The sequence below is a fragment of the Gossypium raimondii genome, chromosome 7, assembly GCF_025698545.1.
Source record: "Gossypium raimondii isolate GPD5lz chromosome 7, ASM2569854v1, whole genome shotgun sequence".
NCBI lineage: Eukaryota > Viridiplantae > Streptophyta > Magnoliopsida > Malvales > Malvaceae > Gossypium > Gossypium raimondii.
The window spans coordinates 20,860,988-20,881,822 of record NC_068571.1 but is presented as its reverse complement, the minus strand read 5'-3'; the positions used below and the strand labels follow the sequence as shown (position 1 = coordinate 20,881,822).

The window sequence follows — 20,835 nt, the reverse complement described above, 5'->3', positions numbered from 1 at the left end:
AGTTCTAACTAGGGGTCCTGTTTCAGGTCCTTCTACTATTTAGAAAACCTTTCAGAGCAATATGCAGAAATCTTTTTACTTTAATATTGTTAGTCTATTAATCATTATTTCAATGTAAAAATACTTGAAAAATATTGTTACAATGGACAAAATTAAAATTTATTGGGAGCAAAGCTTAAAATGAATAGATTAATCAAAATAGCAAACATTGCTAAAATACAAAATGAGTAAGATGAAAATAGGTGCCCCAAATATAGCAGCATGAACTTCTCTGCACAAAATTCTCGAGAACCCTTTCGAACCTAATATGTATTTAGGATATCTAGATTATTTTGTTGATGCCCCAAGATGTAACGTTTCTCCTTCTTGTTATTTCTGAAGGGACTAGACTACCACATGCCCCATTTTTTATCAAAATTTGAGTTGCCCTTTCCTGGGTTTTCAACTTAAAACCCTTTTGGTCTCAAAGCGCCCTTTACGAGTTTTCACCTTGGCCTATCTATTTCTCTCTCTCTCTCTCTTTTCTTTTTTTAGGTGAAGTATTTCTTGACTGAATCTGAATTCACAAGATTAGACAGGTTTTTGCCATCCATCTCGGTCAAAATCAGCGCTCCTCTAGAAAAGGCTTTTTTTACCAGGTAAGGTCCTTCCCAGTTCGACATCTATTTCCTTCTGAAGTCCTTTTGTATGGGCATGATCTTTTTCAATACTAGGTCTCCCTCATGGAATTCCCTAGGGAAAACCTTTTTTTCATAAGCTCGCATCATTCATTTTTGGTACATCTGACCATGATGGATATCCTTTAGCCTCTTCTCTTCGATCAATTTCAACTGATCATATCGAGATTGGATTCATTCTGCTTCATCTAACTTCAACTCTGACAAAAATTGAAGAGAAGGAATCTCGACTTCAATAGGCAAAACTAGCTCTATTCCATAGACTAATGAGAAAGGTGTTGCCCCGGTGGAGGTTTTGACAGACGTTCGATAAGCATAGAGGGTAAATGGTAACTTCTCATGCCAATTGTTATAAGTCTCTATCATTTTCCCCACAATTTTCTTAATGTTCTTATTAGCCACCTCCACTGCACCATTCATTTTTGGGTGATATGTTGACAAGTTGTGGTGTTTGATCTTGAATTGACTACAAACCTCTGTACTGTTGTTCAAATTCAATGCATTGTCAGATATAAAACTTTCTGGCATCCAATACTGATATATGATCTTTTTATTCAAGAATTTGTTGACTGCTAACTTCGTCACATTGGCATAGGAAGTGGCCTCTACCCACTTGGTGAAGTAATCGATGACCACAAAGATAAATCGATGCTCATTGCAAGCTTTTGGCGAGATCAGCCCAATGACATCCATGCCCCGCATAGAGAAGGGTCATGGAGAAATCATAACATGAAGAGGTGAAGGAGGCACATGAATTTTGTCTCCTTAAATTTGACACTTATGACATCTCTTGGTACAATTGGTGCAATCCCCTTCCATGGTGGACTAATAATATCCAAATCTCATTATTTGCTTGGCTATTGTAAAACCATTAGCATGTGTTCGGCAAACACCCATAGAGTTCTTTGAAGATTTTCTTGGCCTTAACAGTGTCCATACATCTTAGTAGCACCTAATCCTTTCTTCTTTTGTATACGATCTCCCCATCTAAGATATATCCATTGGTCAATCTTCTCAATGTCCTTTTATTATTCTCGGTTGCTTGATCAAGGTATTCACGATTCTTCACATATCGCAGTATATTGTGGTACCAAGGATTATCATCATTTTCTTCTTCCTCGATGTTGTAACAATGGGCTGGAGCCTCATAAATACTCATCGGGATAGGTTTTACATCCTTTTGTCTGTTCACTTTGACCATAGAAGCTAAAGTAGTCAGGGCGTCAGTCATCTGATTTTCATCTCGCGGGAGGTAGCAGAAAGTGATGTCATCGAACTCCTTAATTAATTCAAGGACCAGCCTTTGATAATTGGTCAACTTGGGGTCTCTCATCTCCCATTCTCCTTTGAGTTGATAGATTACTAGTGCAGAATCTTCATATACCTCCAGTACCTTGATCTTGGGTTTTATTGCTTCACGGATACCCATGATGCATGCTTTGTATTCTGTCATATTGTTTGTGCAACCAAAATTCAATTTACTAGTAAAGAGATAATGATCTTTGTTTGGGGATACCAGGACTGCCCCGATTCTGTTACCCATAGCGTTTGAAACTCCATCAAAATTTAGTTTCCAAAGATGTCCTTCTTGAGCATCTTCTTCAGTGGTTGCAACATACATCATATCTTCATTCGGGAAATCAACGTTCAAAGACTCATAATCTTTTAGAGCTCTACTGGCTAGAAAATTTTCTATTGCACTCCCTTTTACTGCCTTTTGGTTCACATAGACAATATCAAAATCGAAAAGCAGAATTTTCAATCGGGTCATCCTTCCATTCAAAGCAGTCGACTACATCATGTATTTTAGAGGGTCTATTTATTAGATTAGCCAAGTTGTATGGTACAGCATGTACTATCTCAGTCTCCGAGTTGTCCAGATCAAGGCGCAACACAACTTCTCAATTGGCGAATATCTTGTCTCACATTCAGTGAATTTCTTACTGAGGTAGTATATCACTCTTTCTTTCCTTATTGACTCATCTGTTGGCCAAGCATGCATCCCATAGAATTCTCAAATACTGCTAAATACAGTATCAGTTGCTTATCTAGACTAGGTGGCATCAGGACTGGGGCATTAGACAGGTAATGTTTGACCTTGTAAAAAGTTTTCTAGCATTCCTCATCCCATACAGCTGGATTGTGTTTCTTAAGGAGACGAAATACGAGGTCGCATTTCTCAGTTAGTTGTGAAATGAACTGGATGATGTAATTTAGTCTTCCTAGGAAACCTCGAACTTCTTTTTGAGTGTGTGGCAGAGGGAACTCCTATATAACCTTGACTTTATCTAGGTCGATCTAGATTCTCTTTTCGCTGACTACGAATCCTAGCAATTTTCCTGACCCAGCCTCGAAGGTACATTTTGCTGGATTGAGCTTTAGCTGGAATTTTCTCAACCTTAAGAATAATTTTCTCAGGACTTGTATATGCTCTTTTTTGTTTGGGATTTTACGATCATATCATGGACATAAACCTCAATTTCTTTGTGCATCATATCATGAAACAAAGTTACCATGAGTCTTTGATACGCCGTTCTCGCATTTTTCAGTCTGAATGGCATCACTTTATAGCAAAATATTCCCCACTTGGTTACGAATGTGGTTTTTTCCATGTCTTCAGAATGCATTTTTATCTAGTTGTATCGAGAGAAGCCATCCATGAAGGAGAACAGTGAATAACCTGTCGTGTTGTCCACTAATGTGTCAATATGAGGCAATGAGAAATTGTCCTGTGGGCTGGCTTTGTTTAAATCCCTATAGTTTACACACATTCGTACTTTCCCATCTTTCTTAGGGACGGAAACTATATTGGCTACCCACTCTGAGTATTTAACCACTTGTAAGAAACCACCGTTAAATTACTTCTTGACCTCTTCTTTTATTTTCAACTTGACGTTGAGCCTCATTCTTCGGAGTTTCTATTGAACCCACTTGTATTCTTCCCTTATGAGAAGCTAGTGTACCACAATATTAATACTTAGACAAGGCATGTCTTGATACGAACATGCGAAAATATCTTTGAATTCTTGGAGTAATTCAATGAGGACTCGCTTTGTCTCTGTAGTGATGCACTCCTCGATCTTTACCTCTTTTTTTCTTGTTTGTCTCCCAAACTCATAATTTCTACTGACTCTTTGTAAGGTAGGATTTGTTTCTCATCTTGTTCTACCATCATTAACAAATTAGGAGATAGGTTACAATCTCGATCATTTTCAAAGTCCTAAGATTCTTCTGGGCACATATCTTGCTCAAAAGGAGACTATGAGTCAGTAGCAGCGTCGCTCGTATCATTGATATCCGAAGACCTGTTGTAGGAATAAAGGAAGACCCAAAGAACAAATGAATCTAAGAATAATTATCTGTGTGGTATGAGTATGAATGAAAAGGAAAAAATAAAAGAATATTTTCCAAAAGGAGACACAAAGATGCATTTTATTGAAATAAAGATATTGGACATATGCCTATTTTACAAAAGGATTCTAATTGCTCCCAAGCTTAGAGCAATAAGTGTATTTAAAACATTACTCTAAATTAGTTCTAAAAATTATAGGGATCTCTTCTGCAGCCCAATTGTTCAGAACACTTCTAGGGATATAAGGACAAATGCCTGACAGGTTTTCCCCAATTCCTTCTTCGGATATAGTATTGATGCTCAAGTTTCCCAACATTCCTTCGGATATAGAATTAGCACAAATGTTTTGGATATATGGGGAAAGGCTATCGGTTCCCGTTTGACCTCTCCCCCAATCAGTCACGCTCTTCTTCTTTCTTGTTTCTTCTCTAGCTCTTTCTTCTTTTGTCTCACATCTGGCTTGTACCCTAAGCCGAAGCGGTCTTGTTTGTCCATTAACATTGGTTCCTCAAATCTTCCTTGAAGGTATTTTTTGAGTCCTACGTATTAACAAACTCCAATGATCGAAAGGAACATTCTATTGCCTCTTTATCTGCTCTTATGTATGGTGCGTCACTAGTTACGAATGTAATGATATCCTCTTCAGCGTTTATCGTCATCAGTCGATCCTCCATTACCAACTTCAGTTTTTGGTGTAGTGACGACGGCACTGCCCCAGCCTTCCTAACAAGAAATTATAAGAGGGTTTGATATCCATCACTAAAAAGTCTAACTCGTATGTGTTCAGATCAATTAAGAGAGGTATTTCGATCCTTCCCATCACCCTCCTTTATGTACCATCAAATGCTTTCACTATATTTTGGAATGTCTTCATATGGAAACTATCCACTGACGATCTATTCAGTGTGGATAGAGGCAAGACGTTCGGCGCAAATCTATTTTCGATTAACACCCCTAGCAATGTATATCTTTTGCATCGGATAGAGATGTGTAGAGCCTTCGTGGATCCCATGCCCCTTGGAGGTATTTTATCATCATTAAAAAAGATGAAATTGTCAGCACTCAGATTGTTAACCAGACGATCTAGCTTGTTTATAGAGATATCATCAGCGACATAAGTTTCATTTAACACTTTCATCAACGCGCTACGATATGTCTCTTAGCTCAATAGCAATGCTAGTATTGATATGCGAGGTGGTTATTTTTGTAGCTGTTCTACAACATTATACTCACTATGTTTCAAGAATTTTAAGAATTCCTTAACCTCGTTCTCAGTTACTGGCTCATTAACCGGTGATTCCAATCTAGCTATCTTTTATTTCTTATGTTCAATTGCCAGGGTTTTTCTTTTAACGGGCTCTGTTCTTGCATTTACAGGGTCATAGTGCCTCATATTGCACGTGTAGAAACCAATATACTGGCCCTCTTCTGAAGTGCCAACTGAATTCTCCTCTCCTGGGATCATCACGTTGCAGTCATTATTTCATGGAACCTTTTTCATATCCTGATAGGGAAAAGCCACGAGTTTCTGAGTTATGACTCTCGCTGCAGCTTGTGTTCCTGCTTCATTATTTTTAGGCCATGAAATAATCACCACCGTGGTTGACCTTATAGACCTTCTCTATTGATTCTTCCTTTGAGGTGCAGATATCTTCAAAGAATCCCAACTCATTATTATCCATAATACTTTGCACCAAATCTCTGAATTCAGTACACTCTTGGATCTCATAACCTTTTTTAACATGAAACTTACAGTAGCTCCTCACCCCTTTTGGTACCTCTTCTGAATCTTGAAGCATTAATCTTACATCTATCATCTTTTGCGAAACCCATTTTAGTGGGGTTTTTACTTCTGTCACATCAGTTTTGGTCATCTTTCCTCCACTTTCAATTATCACATTTACCCCTTAATTTGGATGATTGGGTAACGAATTTCCTACCAAATTAGGTCCCGATGGATCATTGAACCTTACAATTCCCATCTTGATGAACCTTTCAATTAACTTTTTAAATGTAGTGTAGTTCTCAATTGAGTGTCCCGTTATTCCTGCGTAGTACTTGGATTGAGCATTCGCATCATACCATTTTGGGAACGATGGTTGCATGGGTTTTAAGTAAAACGAGGATACCACATGCGCATTGAACTAATTTTGATATAACTCTCTATATGTCATCGGGATGGGTGTGAAATAGAGTTTTTTCATGTTTAGCCTTAAGGCATTGATGACTGGTTGTTACAGTCCTTGGTTGGCTTACAGTGATCAGTTTTGAATAAATTTTATTATACATATTCGCGTTATTCACTTCATTTTCTTTCTTTCTCGGGGTTGATTCTTTGGTGTTTTCCTCCTCATCTATTTTCTCACTCCTTACTGCATTTCCAATCATTTCTCCGGACATTACTATATCTGAGAAGCTCTTGGTAGCACTTCCCAACATATGGTTAATGAACGGGGCTTTCAGAGTATTTATGAAAAGCACTGTCGTCTCCTCCAAAAGAGGTGGTTGCACTTGCGTTGCCACCTCCCTCCATCTCTGAGCTGACTGCCTAAACCTTTTACTTTGCATCTTTTCTATATTTTACAACGTAATTTTGTCGGGTGTCATGTTGATCACATGGCTATATTGTTTCATAAAAGCTTGTGCCAAGCCTTTCCATGAGTTGATATTGGCACGACTTAGCTGGTTGTACCACTTGGCAGGTAACCCTATCAGACTATCCTGGAAGCAGTGGATTAACAATTGGTCGTTATTGACGTATCTCGTCATTCTTCGGCAGAACATTGTGATATGGGCTTCAGGACAACAAGTCCAATTATATTTTTCGAATTCCAGAGTTTTGAATTTTGGTGGGAGCACTAGATCTGGGACTAAACTCAATTCCTTAGCATCAACCCCACAAAGGTAATCAAAATTCTCCATAGCTCTAAATTTCTCCTCCAACCACTTCCACCGATCTTCTAACTATTTTGGTAATTCTACTATTGTTCTATCCATTTCCTCCATGTCGTCTAAATCGAGAACAACTAGGTTGGTCAGATTAACCCCGAGATTGGAACCTGAACTTGTTGGGTAATTAACCGTTGCTGAGGTGCTGGCTTGATATTGTTGAGGTCTTATAGTAACGGGTACCCTTCGTGGATATTTATCTGGTTGGGCTTGGACATTCATCAGGGTAAAACCTAGGGGGTATGTAGGGTCTTCATTATCACCCCAGAGTTAATCACAACACTTTTCCCTTTTTCAATCCCCCCGTCAGCAATTGGGTTAACTGGCTTATCATACTTCGTTGGGATTCTTGTATTTGATCCCTAATGTCTTGTTGTACCTTGGCTAATTGTTCCCGTAGCTACACTTGTAACTGATCTTGCATGTCTTTTTAAATTTGTTCTAATCTCTCTAATCTTTGATCCATGGCTTTGGTTTTGCCAGGGTACCGTAACGAAATTCAGTTGGCAGATTCTTGTTAGTTTCCAGGGTAACTGCCATAATTTTGATTAATTAGGGTCTTTTTTTATGAAATTTAATGCATATGATGAAATGTAATGCTAATGAATGAAATGAATGAAAAAAGATGCATTGATTCTGATTCAATTCTATTAGAACAACTTTACTATAAAACAAATCTTTTTACATAAAACAAATATATTTTACATATGCAATCTTGCCCTAATACTCAAATCCTTGGCTTTCCTAAGAAGCCAAGCTAATTCTCAGCCCCGGTCTAATTTTGATTCGTATTTTAAGCTCAGCATGTCGGCTTGAACCACTAGGGTTTGCAAATGTCAGCTACTTCCCGTACTTGAGTTACAGTTTCGCCTATGATATGATCTCTATCCCTAATCTGACCTTGAGAGTGTTGAAGTTGCTCTTTCCAGTGTTCATTATTCGTTTCAAGAAGCTCAACTAGAAGTTCACAATTTTACAATATGGTCTCCAGCTCTTCTATATTTCCCTTCAACTCTTCAATCTTATTTAGGCTTGCTTTCAACTCAATTGCGGAGTTGCGACTACGATATTGGTACAATAGCCTTTCCAATTCTACCACTCGAGCTCTCAACCCAATCTTTTTATTTCGACTTTCTAACAAATCCCTTTCTAAAGCATCTTCTCAAACTCGAGTATCTTAGAATTTCTTTTCCCACTGATCAGCCCTAATATTTTCTTCTTTGATTTCTTACCGCCATTGTTCCGATGTTATACCCAACCCAGCAGTCCTCATCGACAAACGCAGCTTCTTATAATCTGCTTTTAGATTGTCCAAGTCTTCATCAGTCTTGTTCTTTCTTTTTCTCATTTTCTCGGCTTCTAACTTATGGACATCGACGTCTCATCCTAGCTGAATATTTTCCTCTTCCAACTGTTCTATCTTTTTCCCCAGCTCCGAACTCCTCTTTTCAAACTCTTGTTTTATGATTTCCAACTCGAACGGGATTACTTGTAAGTGCTCTTCTATCAGTCAAGTTTTTTCTTAACATGACACAGGGACATTGTCATTGACTCTTTTACCCCACCACCAATCATATTCGGGGGTCGTCATGGGGTTTACGAAAAATATTTTCATTCTGTGGGTTTGGCTCTAAGCGTTCGATATTTCACGAACCTTCTTCTTGTAATTATCACCCTTATACGCAAACTCACACTGAGCCAACCCTTGCGTTGTCGGTATAAACTGCCTCGACCTATACTGTCTTAATACAAATAAAGGGGCATATCCAATAGCTCCCCATATCCCGAGTAGAGGAACCCAGTCGAAGTCTCCACATCAGTACAAAATTTCATCAGGGATCATCTAAGGGGCCCTCCATTCGACATCTTTGTCTTGGAGACCTTGGAGATTTGCCATCCACTTTTCTTCCGAAATGTTGTCTCGCCTTGGGGTAGCCACGAACTCTTTCAACGGAGAGCAGTTCTCGAAGAATACTCGATAAAAGACCTTTTCTACCTTCCAAAAGTGGCTATGGAACCATACTAACAAGAGTTGCGTACACCCAATAAACCTTCCTTCACCCGCCCTCCGGCATTCACTCAAATATTTAAAGGTTTCAACCAAAATCATCGACACAAGTGTGACCCTTTTGTCAAGTTGATCAAATAGATCTGAAACTGCATCATCTATGTGCCCTAGTGCCTTAAGAAAGATGACCATCCCGTAAATACTCAAGGCGAAGACGTCGACTCTTTTCTTCGTATCCGAATGTGCCAAGTTCAAATCCCGCAAACTTTTCCAAGAGATGCATTTACTATCTCTTTAATTCGGGCCGCGACCCATTACTTGCTCATCCCCGTGATACTCATTAGCCTCTTTAAGAAAGTCGGGATGTTAGCGGCTCTAGAATAAGCTTTGTTGGCTTGGATCCTCAGGCAGCAAAGCAGAGTTGTGTACTCTTCTATGGTGGGTACCAAGTTTACCCTCCCAAAAGTGAAGCAGCTATAGGCGGGATTCCAATATTGGGCCAAGGCTCGGAATAAGTGCTTATCCACTTTGACATTGAGTAAATAAGGCAAATCACCAAAGTCTCAGTAGAATAGCTGCTTGGTTTCGTCTTTCTATTGGTCCCATATTTCTTTCAACTCTTGAAGGTTTTTCTGAGTCACACTGATACGAGTGAAATCTCACAATTCTGACACATACCCCTCCATCAGGCTATCACCCTTCTCTTGTTGTGTCTTCTTAGACTATATCCGGACAGCCGCATTATCTTCCACTTTATTAAGAAATCCCTTTTCCACGGCAAGCTCTCTATTTAGCAACTGAATGCGAATCAACACCCTTTTCTATGATGAAAATGTAATGCAATCACAGCCAAAACAAAACGAAACAAGTCAATACATTTCATACAAAGCTAGAATTCAAAGCGAGAAATAATATAACACCTATTCGAGTGACCACTAGAGGTTTGGTATGGTTCTACCTAGGGTAGGCTCTTAAGGCTCATTACATACGGTTCGGTTCTAAAGTAAGGGTACTTGAACTAGTAGATTCCTCGATCCCCACACATTATAGGCTCATACGAATCGAGTTTAGTTCAGGGGGATAAATTTCCCTATGCCTATACGAAGATGAAGATCTCACGAAGACATAGGTACGAATGTATCCCGAAAGCGATCCATTATCCTATACGGAGGTGAAGACCTCACGAAGGAATAGTTTCTCACTCCTACTTAAGAAGGAAAAAATCGAACAATTATGCAATACAATATGCAGAAATATACCAAGAGAATCGAACCAATAAAGCAAACATATCATTATGTAAAAAAATGATCAAGAATCGATTTCCAACAAAAATGAAGGATGAAATACAATGAAGGGATCGTTAATTTAAACTAAATTATCAACTCTCAACAAAAGACTAAAAAGTAATCAACTCGCAGCTTAACTCTCTTATTTTGAAAACGAAGATAGGAGTCGCCACCAATCCTTTTATTTTGGTGTGATTGGATCACCTCAAAACTTATTTTAATAAAATGTTAGACTCATTAAAATGATACTTTTTGGTCTACAAAATCCAAGAAATACGTTCGAGAGTCGGTTTCGCACGAGGAAGGATTAGCACCCTCGTGACGCCCAAAATGGTACCTAGCAGATTACTTGATGTCTTAGTATCGAAAATTGAAAATTTGAAAAGAATTTAAAACACTATCCCTTTTTGTATTAAGACATTATTTAGTTAAATTAATTTTCGCGAAAAGGGCTTATTTTAGGTTAATCGAGAAGAAAGGATCATGTCCCGTAAGTTAGGACACAATTTCTTAAATCCTCGAAAACAGGAATAAACGCCATTTGTTCGTTACTTAAATCTCGTTTTTTATTTATTTAAAATAGATATTCGACTATTTCGATTTTAAAAGGAAGCCATATTATGTAAGTTAGGGACACGACTCTTCTAATTCCAAAAATAATGAACATTGCCTCGATTTAAAACTTTTCCCTTTTTATGCATCGTGCAAAAACGAACGTAACATTTAAAATGATGTGCATTTAACTTATTTGGGCATAGTATGAAACGGGCAAATATGTTTAAACACAATGTAGGATATAGTGATAATGAAATAATATAAAATGGCTATATGAGTAGAATATTAGAATGATAAATAATAAATAATTAATGGAATACTATAATAACAATGATGTAATTATAATAACAGTAGTAGTATTAATAATCATATCATAATAACAATAAAATAGATAAGGTGACTTAAAATAAAATAAAAGGAAAATGCATGATTAAAAAGATAAATAGTAATAATAAATTAAAAGAAATAATAAAATAACCAGAACAAAAAATTAAAAATAAAGTAATAATGACAATAATAATAAATAAATAAAACACAAATAAAAGAATGTATACAATCTAATTTTTAAGTACACATAAAAATAAATAAACAATAAATAAATAAATAAACAGTTTGTAAAAGGGTTGAAGTCAAATAAGCCAAGGATTAAATTGAAATTAGAATGAAATTAGGGGTTATAAATTGTAAATAATAAAATAAAACTAATAAAAATAGAATAAAGACCAAATCGAAATGCGCAAAAAGAAATAGGGACTAAATGGGAAATTATCCCAAACTCCAGGACAAGCGTCATTCCCCAAAAGGTCAGCACTGAGTCAAGGGACTAATTTGTAAGCGATTCAAAATTACATGGAAAGAAATAAATTAATAAAAAAGGAAAAGGACTAAATTCAAACAAGTCGCAAAAGAAGAAGGACCAAAAGCACAAATAGACCCCCATATCAGAAACATGCGAATCCTGAGGCGGGTCGGGTCGGTTTTGGTGGATCACGCCCGGAACGACGCCGTTTTGGGGTTTATGGAACTAGGCCAAAGCGACGTCGTTTCCACACCGTATTTAAGTTAAAAAAAAATTCCAAAAAAATCATTTCAGCCCAGTTTTTTTTTTTAAATTTCTAAAACCATTTTTTTTCTCTCCAAGCCATTCCCACATCCGGCCAAGAACTGTCGGCCCTCCGTCATGGCCGCTAGTTGCCGAAGATGGTGACCACCGTCTCCGGTGGCCAAAAAATTGCCCAAAATCCCTTTTAAAACCCCCTTTTAGCCTAGAACCCCGATTCGGAGTCGAACATTCTAAATTAAAGCCAAAACTCGCAAAAAAAAAAAGGGGAAGACCTTTCGACTCCCGATGTCCTCTGCCGCGGCCTTGGCCGAATCCCCAGAGAATCGACGGCCTCTCAGACCGGAGAAGGCACCGATAGTGGCGTGAAGACGAAAAAGCAGGTAAAGGTTTTATTTTTCCTTATTATTTTGTATTTGCTTCGAATAAAATAAAAGTAAATCACCTTTTTTTAATATTTGTATCTAATTTCTCCTTCTTAAACATCTGCTGAATACAATGTGTTCTATGGCTTTTATAGCCATTATACATTGTTTATTATATTTTTTTTATTTTGTCGCTATTCCTGCTTCTGTTTCTACTATTTCTGCTTCTATTTCTGCTGTCCTTGTTTCTGTCCTTTCATTTTTTCTTTTTGCAGGCGGCGGTGGAGGGTCAATGACAAAGGGAGAAGCATGCCCTTGCCATTTTGGTGAAACGGCGGCAAAGGCGTTAGGCCTTGGGCAGGGAGCAGGCTAACGTGGGGTGTGGCGCAGAGGGCTAGGGTTTTTTTGTTTTTTCTAAAAACTTAGTTTAGATTGTGTGAGCCATTAGTTTTTTTTTTTTTTTTGGGACATTTGTAATTAGATTTTATTATTATTTTTTATTTGTTTGAGCCGGGCAAAATTGGGCTCCTACAATATTTATAAGTTTTTTCCATCAAATCATCAGTGTACAATAATTAAACCAATATTTAAATGAGAAATATATGAGTAATAAGTACTAGGTGTAGTCATAAAACATATTTTACTTCTAAAAAGAAAATTCGAATTAGAATCATAGAAATAATATTGTTGAGAAAGGTACCTATGAATCTCGAAAGATTGTGTTTTAGATCGGAGATATATTGTTTATAAAAAAAAAGAAGAGATATGAGCTCTACTACCCATGTTATTGCGGTTAGGGATCTTGCATTTCTGTTAAGATACAATGGTAGAATGTATGATTTTCCTTAAGAAAACTGTAAGTTGTTAATTAAGTAGTCAAACTGACTGACTGTATATAGCAAATAGAGCGTTAGATTTTGAGCACATTTTCTTGAGTCTTGACCCTCATGTTTCGGACACCATTTTCAGTTTCAACCTCTAACATCATGGACATCATTTTTTCATCCATGGGCAAAATAAAACCAAAAAACACAAAAATTCCTGTCTGGTTTTCTGTTCCTTTCAAATCTGTCTCTTTCCCCAGATCAAAAAGAAATTACTAACTTTCGGTAAACAAACCAACCCTCCACCGGTTGCATTAGTTTCAACTGCAAAACTTTTGGCACCAGATTTTCTTTTCTCGGAAAATCTCAGGTTTACATTGATGTCTGGAACTTTCCAAGCTAAGGGGGGAAAAAAACTTGATTTCCTCCTGTTTTCTTGGTGACCAATCAAAATTAAATCTCATCATAATCATATTTATATATATGATCAGTCCTTAGGGTCCTGGTAAACCATTTTAACATCAGATGCAATAGGATTACATCATTATATGCTTCATCTTGAGGGTCATAGAAGATTGGATTATCCCATTTGCATGCAAATTGCATTACAATGGCATTTTATTTCCCCAGGAGACACCAGTCTGTAAGAAGTTCAGATCATTATTCAGAGAAAACAACCGAAGAACCACAGCCTTACGTTAATAACAAAAATGCTCAGACCACCGTCACGTTGATGTACCAAACAAACTTAGTAGGGTATTTGCAAAGCATTACGATTTTGTGGTGCAAGAACCTTATGAACCATTCTCTCACCATAATGGTAAACAGTATGGAAGGAACTTCTCAATACAGTTGCAAGATTGATCTTAAGCCCTGGCATTTCTGGAGCAGAAAGGGGTATAAATCATTTCACGTTGATGGCAAACAAGTTGATGTCTACTGGGACCTTCGTTCGGCTAAATTCAACAGCAGCCCCGAACCGACGGCGGATTATTATGTAGCTCTAGTTGCAGATCAAGAAGTGGCTTTACTGTTGGGGGATTACAAGAAAAAAGCCTACAAGAGAACGAAATCAAGACCCGCATTGGTTGAACCATTGCTGTATTACAAGAAGGAAAACGTGTTTGGCAAGAAGAGCTTCGCGACAAAAGTTCGGTTCGGGAAGAAACGAAAAGAACACGACATCATTGTGGAGAGCGCGACGAGTGGATTAAAAGACCCTGAAATGTGGATAAGCATGGATGGGGTAGTGTTGATTCATGTTAAGAATTTGCAGTGGAAGTTCAGGGGAAACCAGACAGTTCTGGTGGATAAACAACCGGTTCAAGTGATGTGGGATGTGCATGATTGGTTGTTTACCAGCCCTGGAACGGGGCATGGTTTGTTTATATTCACGCCCCTTGAGGCCGAAGCTGATAGTGATATAGAGGGGAGTGGGCATGGAGGAGACAGTGATACCAGCACTGGGAGTAGGTATTATTCCATGAGAAGCCCCGCCAATACGTTCGATTTCAGCTTGTTTCTTTATGCATGGAAGACTGAGTGAGATTCAATGTATGCATTCGACAATTTCCATTTAAGAAAAGAAAAAACCATTAAACAGTTCTTGTATAGCCATTCTCATTCATGTATACTGTATATTCTTCTTCGAGTAACGTAGATTATAATCATTCAAGTTACTGAAGCAGATATGTTGCCGCTTTGGGCTACATAGAAATTGGCCACGTTAGAAACAATTACATATTCACATTATTCATGTCAAGTTGCATAAAAAAAACTGAAGCACCTGTATTCATGTCAAGTTGCATAAAAAAATCTAAAACAATTACATATTCTCATTTGTTCATATCCATGTTAATAATGTCATGTTCTCGGTTTTAATAACATATTCATATCCATGTTATTTGTTCATGCTGAAGCACCTGTATTCTATGGACCTAAGTTTCGCCTCCTCACACTACTAATATTTCTACGTGATACTTGCATCTGATATTCTCTCCCGAATACGACTCCCATTATACAGACTAGGAAGTAGAGTGTATTTTACCTTAATACACTACACAAAAATAGACTTTTAGCGGCGTTTGGATAAAAAACGCCACTAAAAATAATCATTAGCGGCGCTTTAAAAAAAACGCCGCTAAAGATCAAGTATTAGCGGCACTTTTTGGAAAACGCCGCTAAAAATAAGCATTAGCGGCGTTTTCCAATAAGCGCCGCAAAAAACCTGAGCCCAACTTTTCTGAGTTTTCGAGGCTTTAGTGGCTTTTTTAAAAAGCGTCGCTAATGCTCGGCTCTTTAGCGGTGTTTTTGAAAAAGCGCCGCTAATGCTCGTGTCTTTAGCGCCGTTTTTGGAAAATCGCCGCTAGTGCTCAGGGCGTTAGCGGCGTTTTTGAAGAAGCGCCGCTAATGCTCTATTTTAGCGGCGTTTTTAAAGAAGCGCCGCTAATGCTCAGGGCTTTAGCGGCGTTTTTGAATAAGCGCCGCTAATGCTCTATTTTAGCGGCGTTTTTGAAAAAGCGCCGCAAAAAAATTTATCTGTCTATTTATTATTTAATTGGTTTATTTATATTAATTCAAATTCAAATTATTTTTAATTGAATATTCAAAATCTTCATAAAAAAATAATGACACGTAGAAATAATTTGAAATAAAAAAACATAGAAAAATATTTGTTAAAAATGGAAAATTTAAAATACTATTATTTAAAATAATTTTAAAGTTTTTTGGGTACATTACTAAGTGTTTTTTTAATTTACATATTAAATAATTTCTTATATAATCGTAAAAGAGATAGTATTAATTTTAAAATATTGAATTAATTATCACTATAGTTTAATGTTTTTGGTTTAGGGTATATGGTTTAGAGTTTAAAGTTTAGGAGAGTTACTATTTTAAGGTTTATGGATTATGAGTTTAGGGGTTATGATTTATGGTGGTTTAAAGGTTGGGGTTTAAGGTTTAGAGGTTATGTGCTAAGGGTTTAGGGTTTTAGGGTTTAGGTTTATGGTTTAGGGTTTAGATAAACTAGTGTACTCTAATTTATATATTAATTAATTTCTTATATAATTGTAAAATAGATAATATTAATTTGGTTCTTCAAAATCGTATCGGTGTATTTAAAACCGTTAAAGCGGCATTATATTTGTTGAGGGAATAATAAAACAATAATCTTGAGTTTTTAAATATTTTCAAAGAATTTGACATTAAATAGTTTCACAACGTTTTAATAAGTACATGGTTAATATTCATTCTTATTTTGCTCTAGGGATATCCCTTTTTTAATAAGATTTTTACAATATTTTTAAAATTTTTAATTTTAAACTATGCCACTTAAGGCTTGACGTCTCATTTAACTATTAAATTAATGATTTTAGTAAAGGAGGGACCATATTGATATAACATCGTTAGTTTAAGGATGTAATTAGAATATTTTAAAGACTTGAGAACCAATTTAAAATGAAAATTATAGTTTAGGGATGTATGGTGTAATTAACTCTATTAAAAATTAATTTTAACTAAAACCTAACTTGAAAAGATCATAGGTTGCATTTTGTCGGACCTATGTACTCTATTAACATGCATTATATTTTTCAAGTCTAGCTTAACTTGAAATACGAGTCTTAATTTTTACCTAAATTTGTCTTTATTTTATATAGCTAACTCAAATCCATTTTAGACCACTCGTATTATTATTAATTTAATATATATTAATTATATATATTTTCCATTTAAAGGAAATTTTAAACATAGATAAATTAATACATATTTTAAAAACTTTTCCAACTTCAAGCTCGTTTTACCGAATCACCCATTTCATTGTTTAAAAACAATAAAATTATTTTATATTTAAATCTAATTAGATCTAGCAAAATATGCGATATTTGTTTTCTAACTTAAAAACTTGGTTTTTTTATAAAAATCTAATTTATAGAAAAAGTAATAATAAATGTTTTATGAAATCACTTAACTAATAATTTTTAATAGACAAAATAAGAAATTTTTAGCATAGCAAAACGACATCGTTTTATTCAAAATAAAATAATTTTTTGAGGTGTTTTTGAAAAAACACTGCAAAAGTTAAGCAATAGCGGCGTTTTTATAATAAATGCCGCAAAAAATAATTTTACTTTAAAAAATTCTCATCATTTTATTTTAATTTAAAAATAAAAGATTTTAAGTATTTTTTGCGGCATTTTCAATAGATAAGCAATAACGGCATTTTTATTAAAAACGCCGCAAAAAAATCATTTCATTTTAAAAAATTTGTGCCTTTTTATCCCAAAATTTCCCGGCTGAAACCGCTAATTTTTACTTTCGCCTCTTCTTCCCTTTTCAAACTCATTTCTTTCGCCTCTTTTTTCTTTTTCTCGGATCTTCTCTCTCCCTCTCAGCAAAGATCTTTGATTCTTTCCGTCTCTTTTTCGTTCGCTCTTTGGTAATTTCATCTTCTCTTTTTGTAATTTAATTTGTTCTATGCTGATTCATATATCGTTACTGTTACTTGTCTCGCTTTCTTTCTTTTATTTTCTATTTTTGAATGATTATCTACTTGGTTACTGAGAAAATAGAGGCTAGAAACAGGCTCGTAAACCCCCGTCGTCAGTCGCTGAGCTCATCCCTTTCCTAGACGTAATCCCTAATCCATCCTTTTACTATTTTTCCTTAACTTCGTTTTGCTTTTCGTTAATTTTTTTCCTTATTATTTGACTGCTAAAATTCTAACCTTGCAGATGGGCCATGAGTTCCTGAACTCTTAAAGGCAAAGCTTTTGATCAAGCTCCAGCCTTGGCAAATATGCAGGCAGCTCAGAAGCGTCCTGTTTCGCAACCAGTTTCACAGCCTAAACCAAAAGGTAGTATTCTGAACATCTCTACAATAGAAATTAGTATGAAATTTTAATGAAAGTAGTGAATTTCACAGCCTCTTTGAATCTTCGGTACTTTTTCACCTTTGGTTTGGGAAGCAATATTTGGGAAGAAAACCTCTCAGAAAGCATTCTAAGTTTTTTTTTTTTTTTTTTGTTAGGCTTCTAAAATTTGTAAGTCTCTTTGTCCTACCCTTTTTCTCTTGGCTTACTGTTATTTAATTGCATCTATTATATGGAAGATAGAGTCCAATATATCTGTTATTTTTAAGTGATGCTATTGTTTTTACTTGAAAGCAAGCATATCATAGCTTAAATGATCTATCATTTCCATCGTTTATACTAATTACAGATTTAGCCAAGATTTACTGTTTAACACATACTCATATCTGACACCAGTTAACTTAGGTTTCATGTGTTTCTGTTTTGTCTTTCCTTCGCATATTTTTTGCTCTAAATGAATGGTCCGGTCTATGGTGTCTCTGAATCTAGTTTCATCTCTAATAACAAATAGATGAAGTTTTTTTTTTCAAATTTATCTTTTCTGCTGAGAATGGGAGTTTACCTGTGAGGAGGAAATGCTGGAAGTTTCCTATAGCAATTGATGAAGACAAATGTTGTATTTCTTTGTTAAAATATTTACTTTATCTTCTGGATTTTCTGTGTGGTTGATATCGCAATATAATAAAACTAAATCTAATTTAACCTTGTGTCAATTTACTTGCTGGCAACTAGAATTCGAGGTACTAATGACGTCGTTCAGTTAAATATGATGATATCAGTGTTCGATTAGTTTGCTATCTTAACTGGTGTAGATCAGAGTGATGGATGATAAGAGTTAATTGATTGCCTTCCCTGAATAAGGTAAACGGGATTTTATAAAAAAAATATAAATAGATGACTTTTCTGCGTAAGTCCATATTTTGATGTAGAGTTCCGTTTGAAATTTGACGGTAGGTGTGAAGGGTTGCCTGAAAATCATTAGGTTCCTAGTCTGTAAGGATATAGCAAAATTGAAAATTGTTATCTTTCTTTAAGAATTTGAACCGTGTCAAAATTTAAAGGAACCATATATGTAGCTGTTATTTCTCCTCTAAATTGCTGACTGAAATTTAATTTATATCGTAAGTTGGTCTCCAGTAAGGCTTCGATAAAAAATGACTTGGAAGAGAATGATATTGAATCTGGTATTGACCGACTACTAAAACAGCTACAAGAAGTAAATATGAAAATGCAAGACTGGGTCTCATCTGGTGGATCTGAAATGGTTTCTCATACCTTGACTAGAGCGCCAGAGGGTTTCTATTGAAGAACGCAAGAAAAACTTAAGGAAATATGAGCAAGACAAACTCAAAGAACAGTAAGTATAGGAACTGATGTTTTTGTTAGCTTGAATGGGTTTTCTTGGACAAATAAGAGAAAGATCTTGCCTTTGAGTTCCATGTCTTTAACATTGGTTATCTGAAATAACATCTGTAGTATCTTGGGATTTGTCGGAACTGTTTTTCCCTGATTGTTTTGTAAATAAAATGAAAACTTAAACTCTTCTGTGTTTGTTGTTAGATTTTTTGTGCAAACAAAATTTCCTGGATTGTTTGTACAGGAAATGAGAACTTGAACTCTTATTCTTTTCCTGCTTTGGCTTTATGCTCATTTTTCCAGTAGACTTGATGCAAATATGGCCATGAGAATTTAGGCTCTTATTGGTTGTCACTTTTACTCTTTCGTTTCTCTAGTTGATTTTTGCTTCCTAAAAGGTTGCTAAAAAATAAATCTAAAAGAGAGAAGCAAAGTCGTAATTGATTGAGAATATATAAATGACTATAAAATTTCTAGTATGATTGTTCACGACCAGCTTGTTGTGAAAGCATTTGTTTGCTATATCCCCGTTCATTTTTATTCTATAGTTAAGTTAAGTTGCTAATTTTATTTTCTTATAGTTAAGTTAAGTTGCTAATTTTATTTTCTTATCTACCTGTGTATCTGAATGATGTTTTATAAATACAGCCATGCTTCCAATAATGTGTTAGATGGGCTGAACATGTTTGATGGAACTGATGGTCATTACTTCCACACGAGGTCAAGGGGTCATCACTCGGTGTGGGATTCTTGTCTTTTTAATTATGGAAGCTGAGAAGTATGTACTTCTACCTAAACATTTCTTAATGAATAGCTTGTTTAAAGATTTTGGCTTCCTCCCTTCCACTCGTAAATATTATTTCTTAATTGTTGCTTTAGGTACTGAGGTATCTTCTTTCAAATGCAAGATGGTGGCTGGAGAAGTATAAGTTTGATGGGTACAAATTTGATGGTGTGACTTCAATGATGTACAAGATTTCCTTAAGTAAATGTATTATATCTTTTATTATCAAGATTTACTTGATTAAGAAAATGCATTGTATGTTTTATTACCTTGCATATGTATTATTTATTTTAGTTTTGATTCTAAATTTTATTTTTACTTAAGAGTTCTAACTTTTGGATTTTAATTGTGTTATTAATTTATTATTTTAAATTCTAAATTTAAATTCATTAATTTTTATATTTAGTTTTAAAGTTAAAATTTTCGTAGAAAGTTTAATTTAAATAATATTTTTATTTATCCTTAAAACATAATATAATATTTATCATAGAAATAAATATTATTTTAAAAAAATTATTTTTTAAAGATATGTTTTTAGCGGCGTTTGTGTGAAAAGCGCCGCTAAAGGTCTGATATTTAGCGGCGTTTGTAGGAAAAGCGCCGCTAAAGGTCATGATCTTTAGCGGCGTTTGTAGGAAAAGTGCCGCTAAAGGTCTTGTTCTATAACGGCGTTTGTGTAAAAAGTGCCGCTAAAGGTCTTGTTCTATTGCGGCGTTTGTGTGAAATGCGCCGCTAAAGGTCTTGTTCTA

The 20,835-nt window shown here is 35.6% G+C and overlaps 2 protein-coding genes and 1 long non-coding RNA gene across 8 annotated transcripts; 2 read left to right on the top strand and 1 right to left on the bottom strand.

Annotated features, from left to right (window-relative positions):
• Window positions 1-1,629: 1,629 nt before the first annotated feature.
• LOC105763241 (uncharacterized) lies at window positions 1,630-2,448 on the bottom strand. The gene has a single exon (XM_012581385.1). The coding sequence runs from the start codon at window positions 2,446-2,448 to the stop codon at window positions 1,630-1,632; it is 819 nt and encodes a 272-aa protein (XP_012436839.1).
• Window positions 2,449-13,686: 11,238 nt separating this feature from the next.
• Window positions 13,687-14,622, top strand: LOC105771227 (uncharacterized). Its single transcript, XM_012592640.2, has one exon. It carries the CDS (start codon window positions 13,687-13,689, stop codon window positions 14,620-14,622), a length of 936 nt encoding a protein of 311 aa, XP_012448094.1.
• A 2,730-nt stretch (window positions 14,623-17,352) lies between these two features.
• Window positions 17,353-20,432, top strand: LOC105799461 (uncharacterized). 6 transcript variants are annotated; one of them, XR_001135575.2, is made up of 7 exons: window positions 17,353-17,514; window positions 17,648-17,708; window positions 17,810-17,931; window positions 18,000-18,117; window positions 19,073-19,303; window positions 19,951-20,080; window positions 20,182-20,432. It is a non-coding gene; the product is annotated as an uncharacterized LOC105799461 (long non-coding RNA). The 6 variants fall into 6 exon arrangements; XR_008197601.1 differs by lacking the exon at window positions 18,000-18,117 and having other exon boundaries at window positions 19,231-19,303; XR_008197602.1 differs by lacking the exon at window positions 18,000-18,117 and having other exon boundaries at window positions 19,154-19,303.
• Window positions 20,433-20,835: the final 403 nt, after the last annotated feature.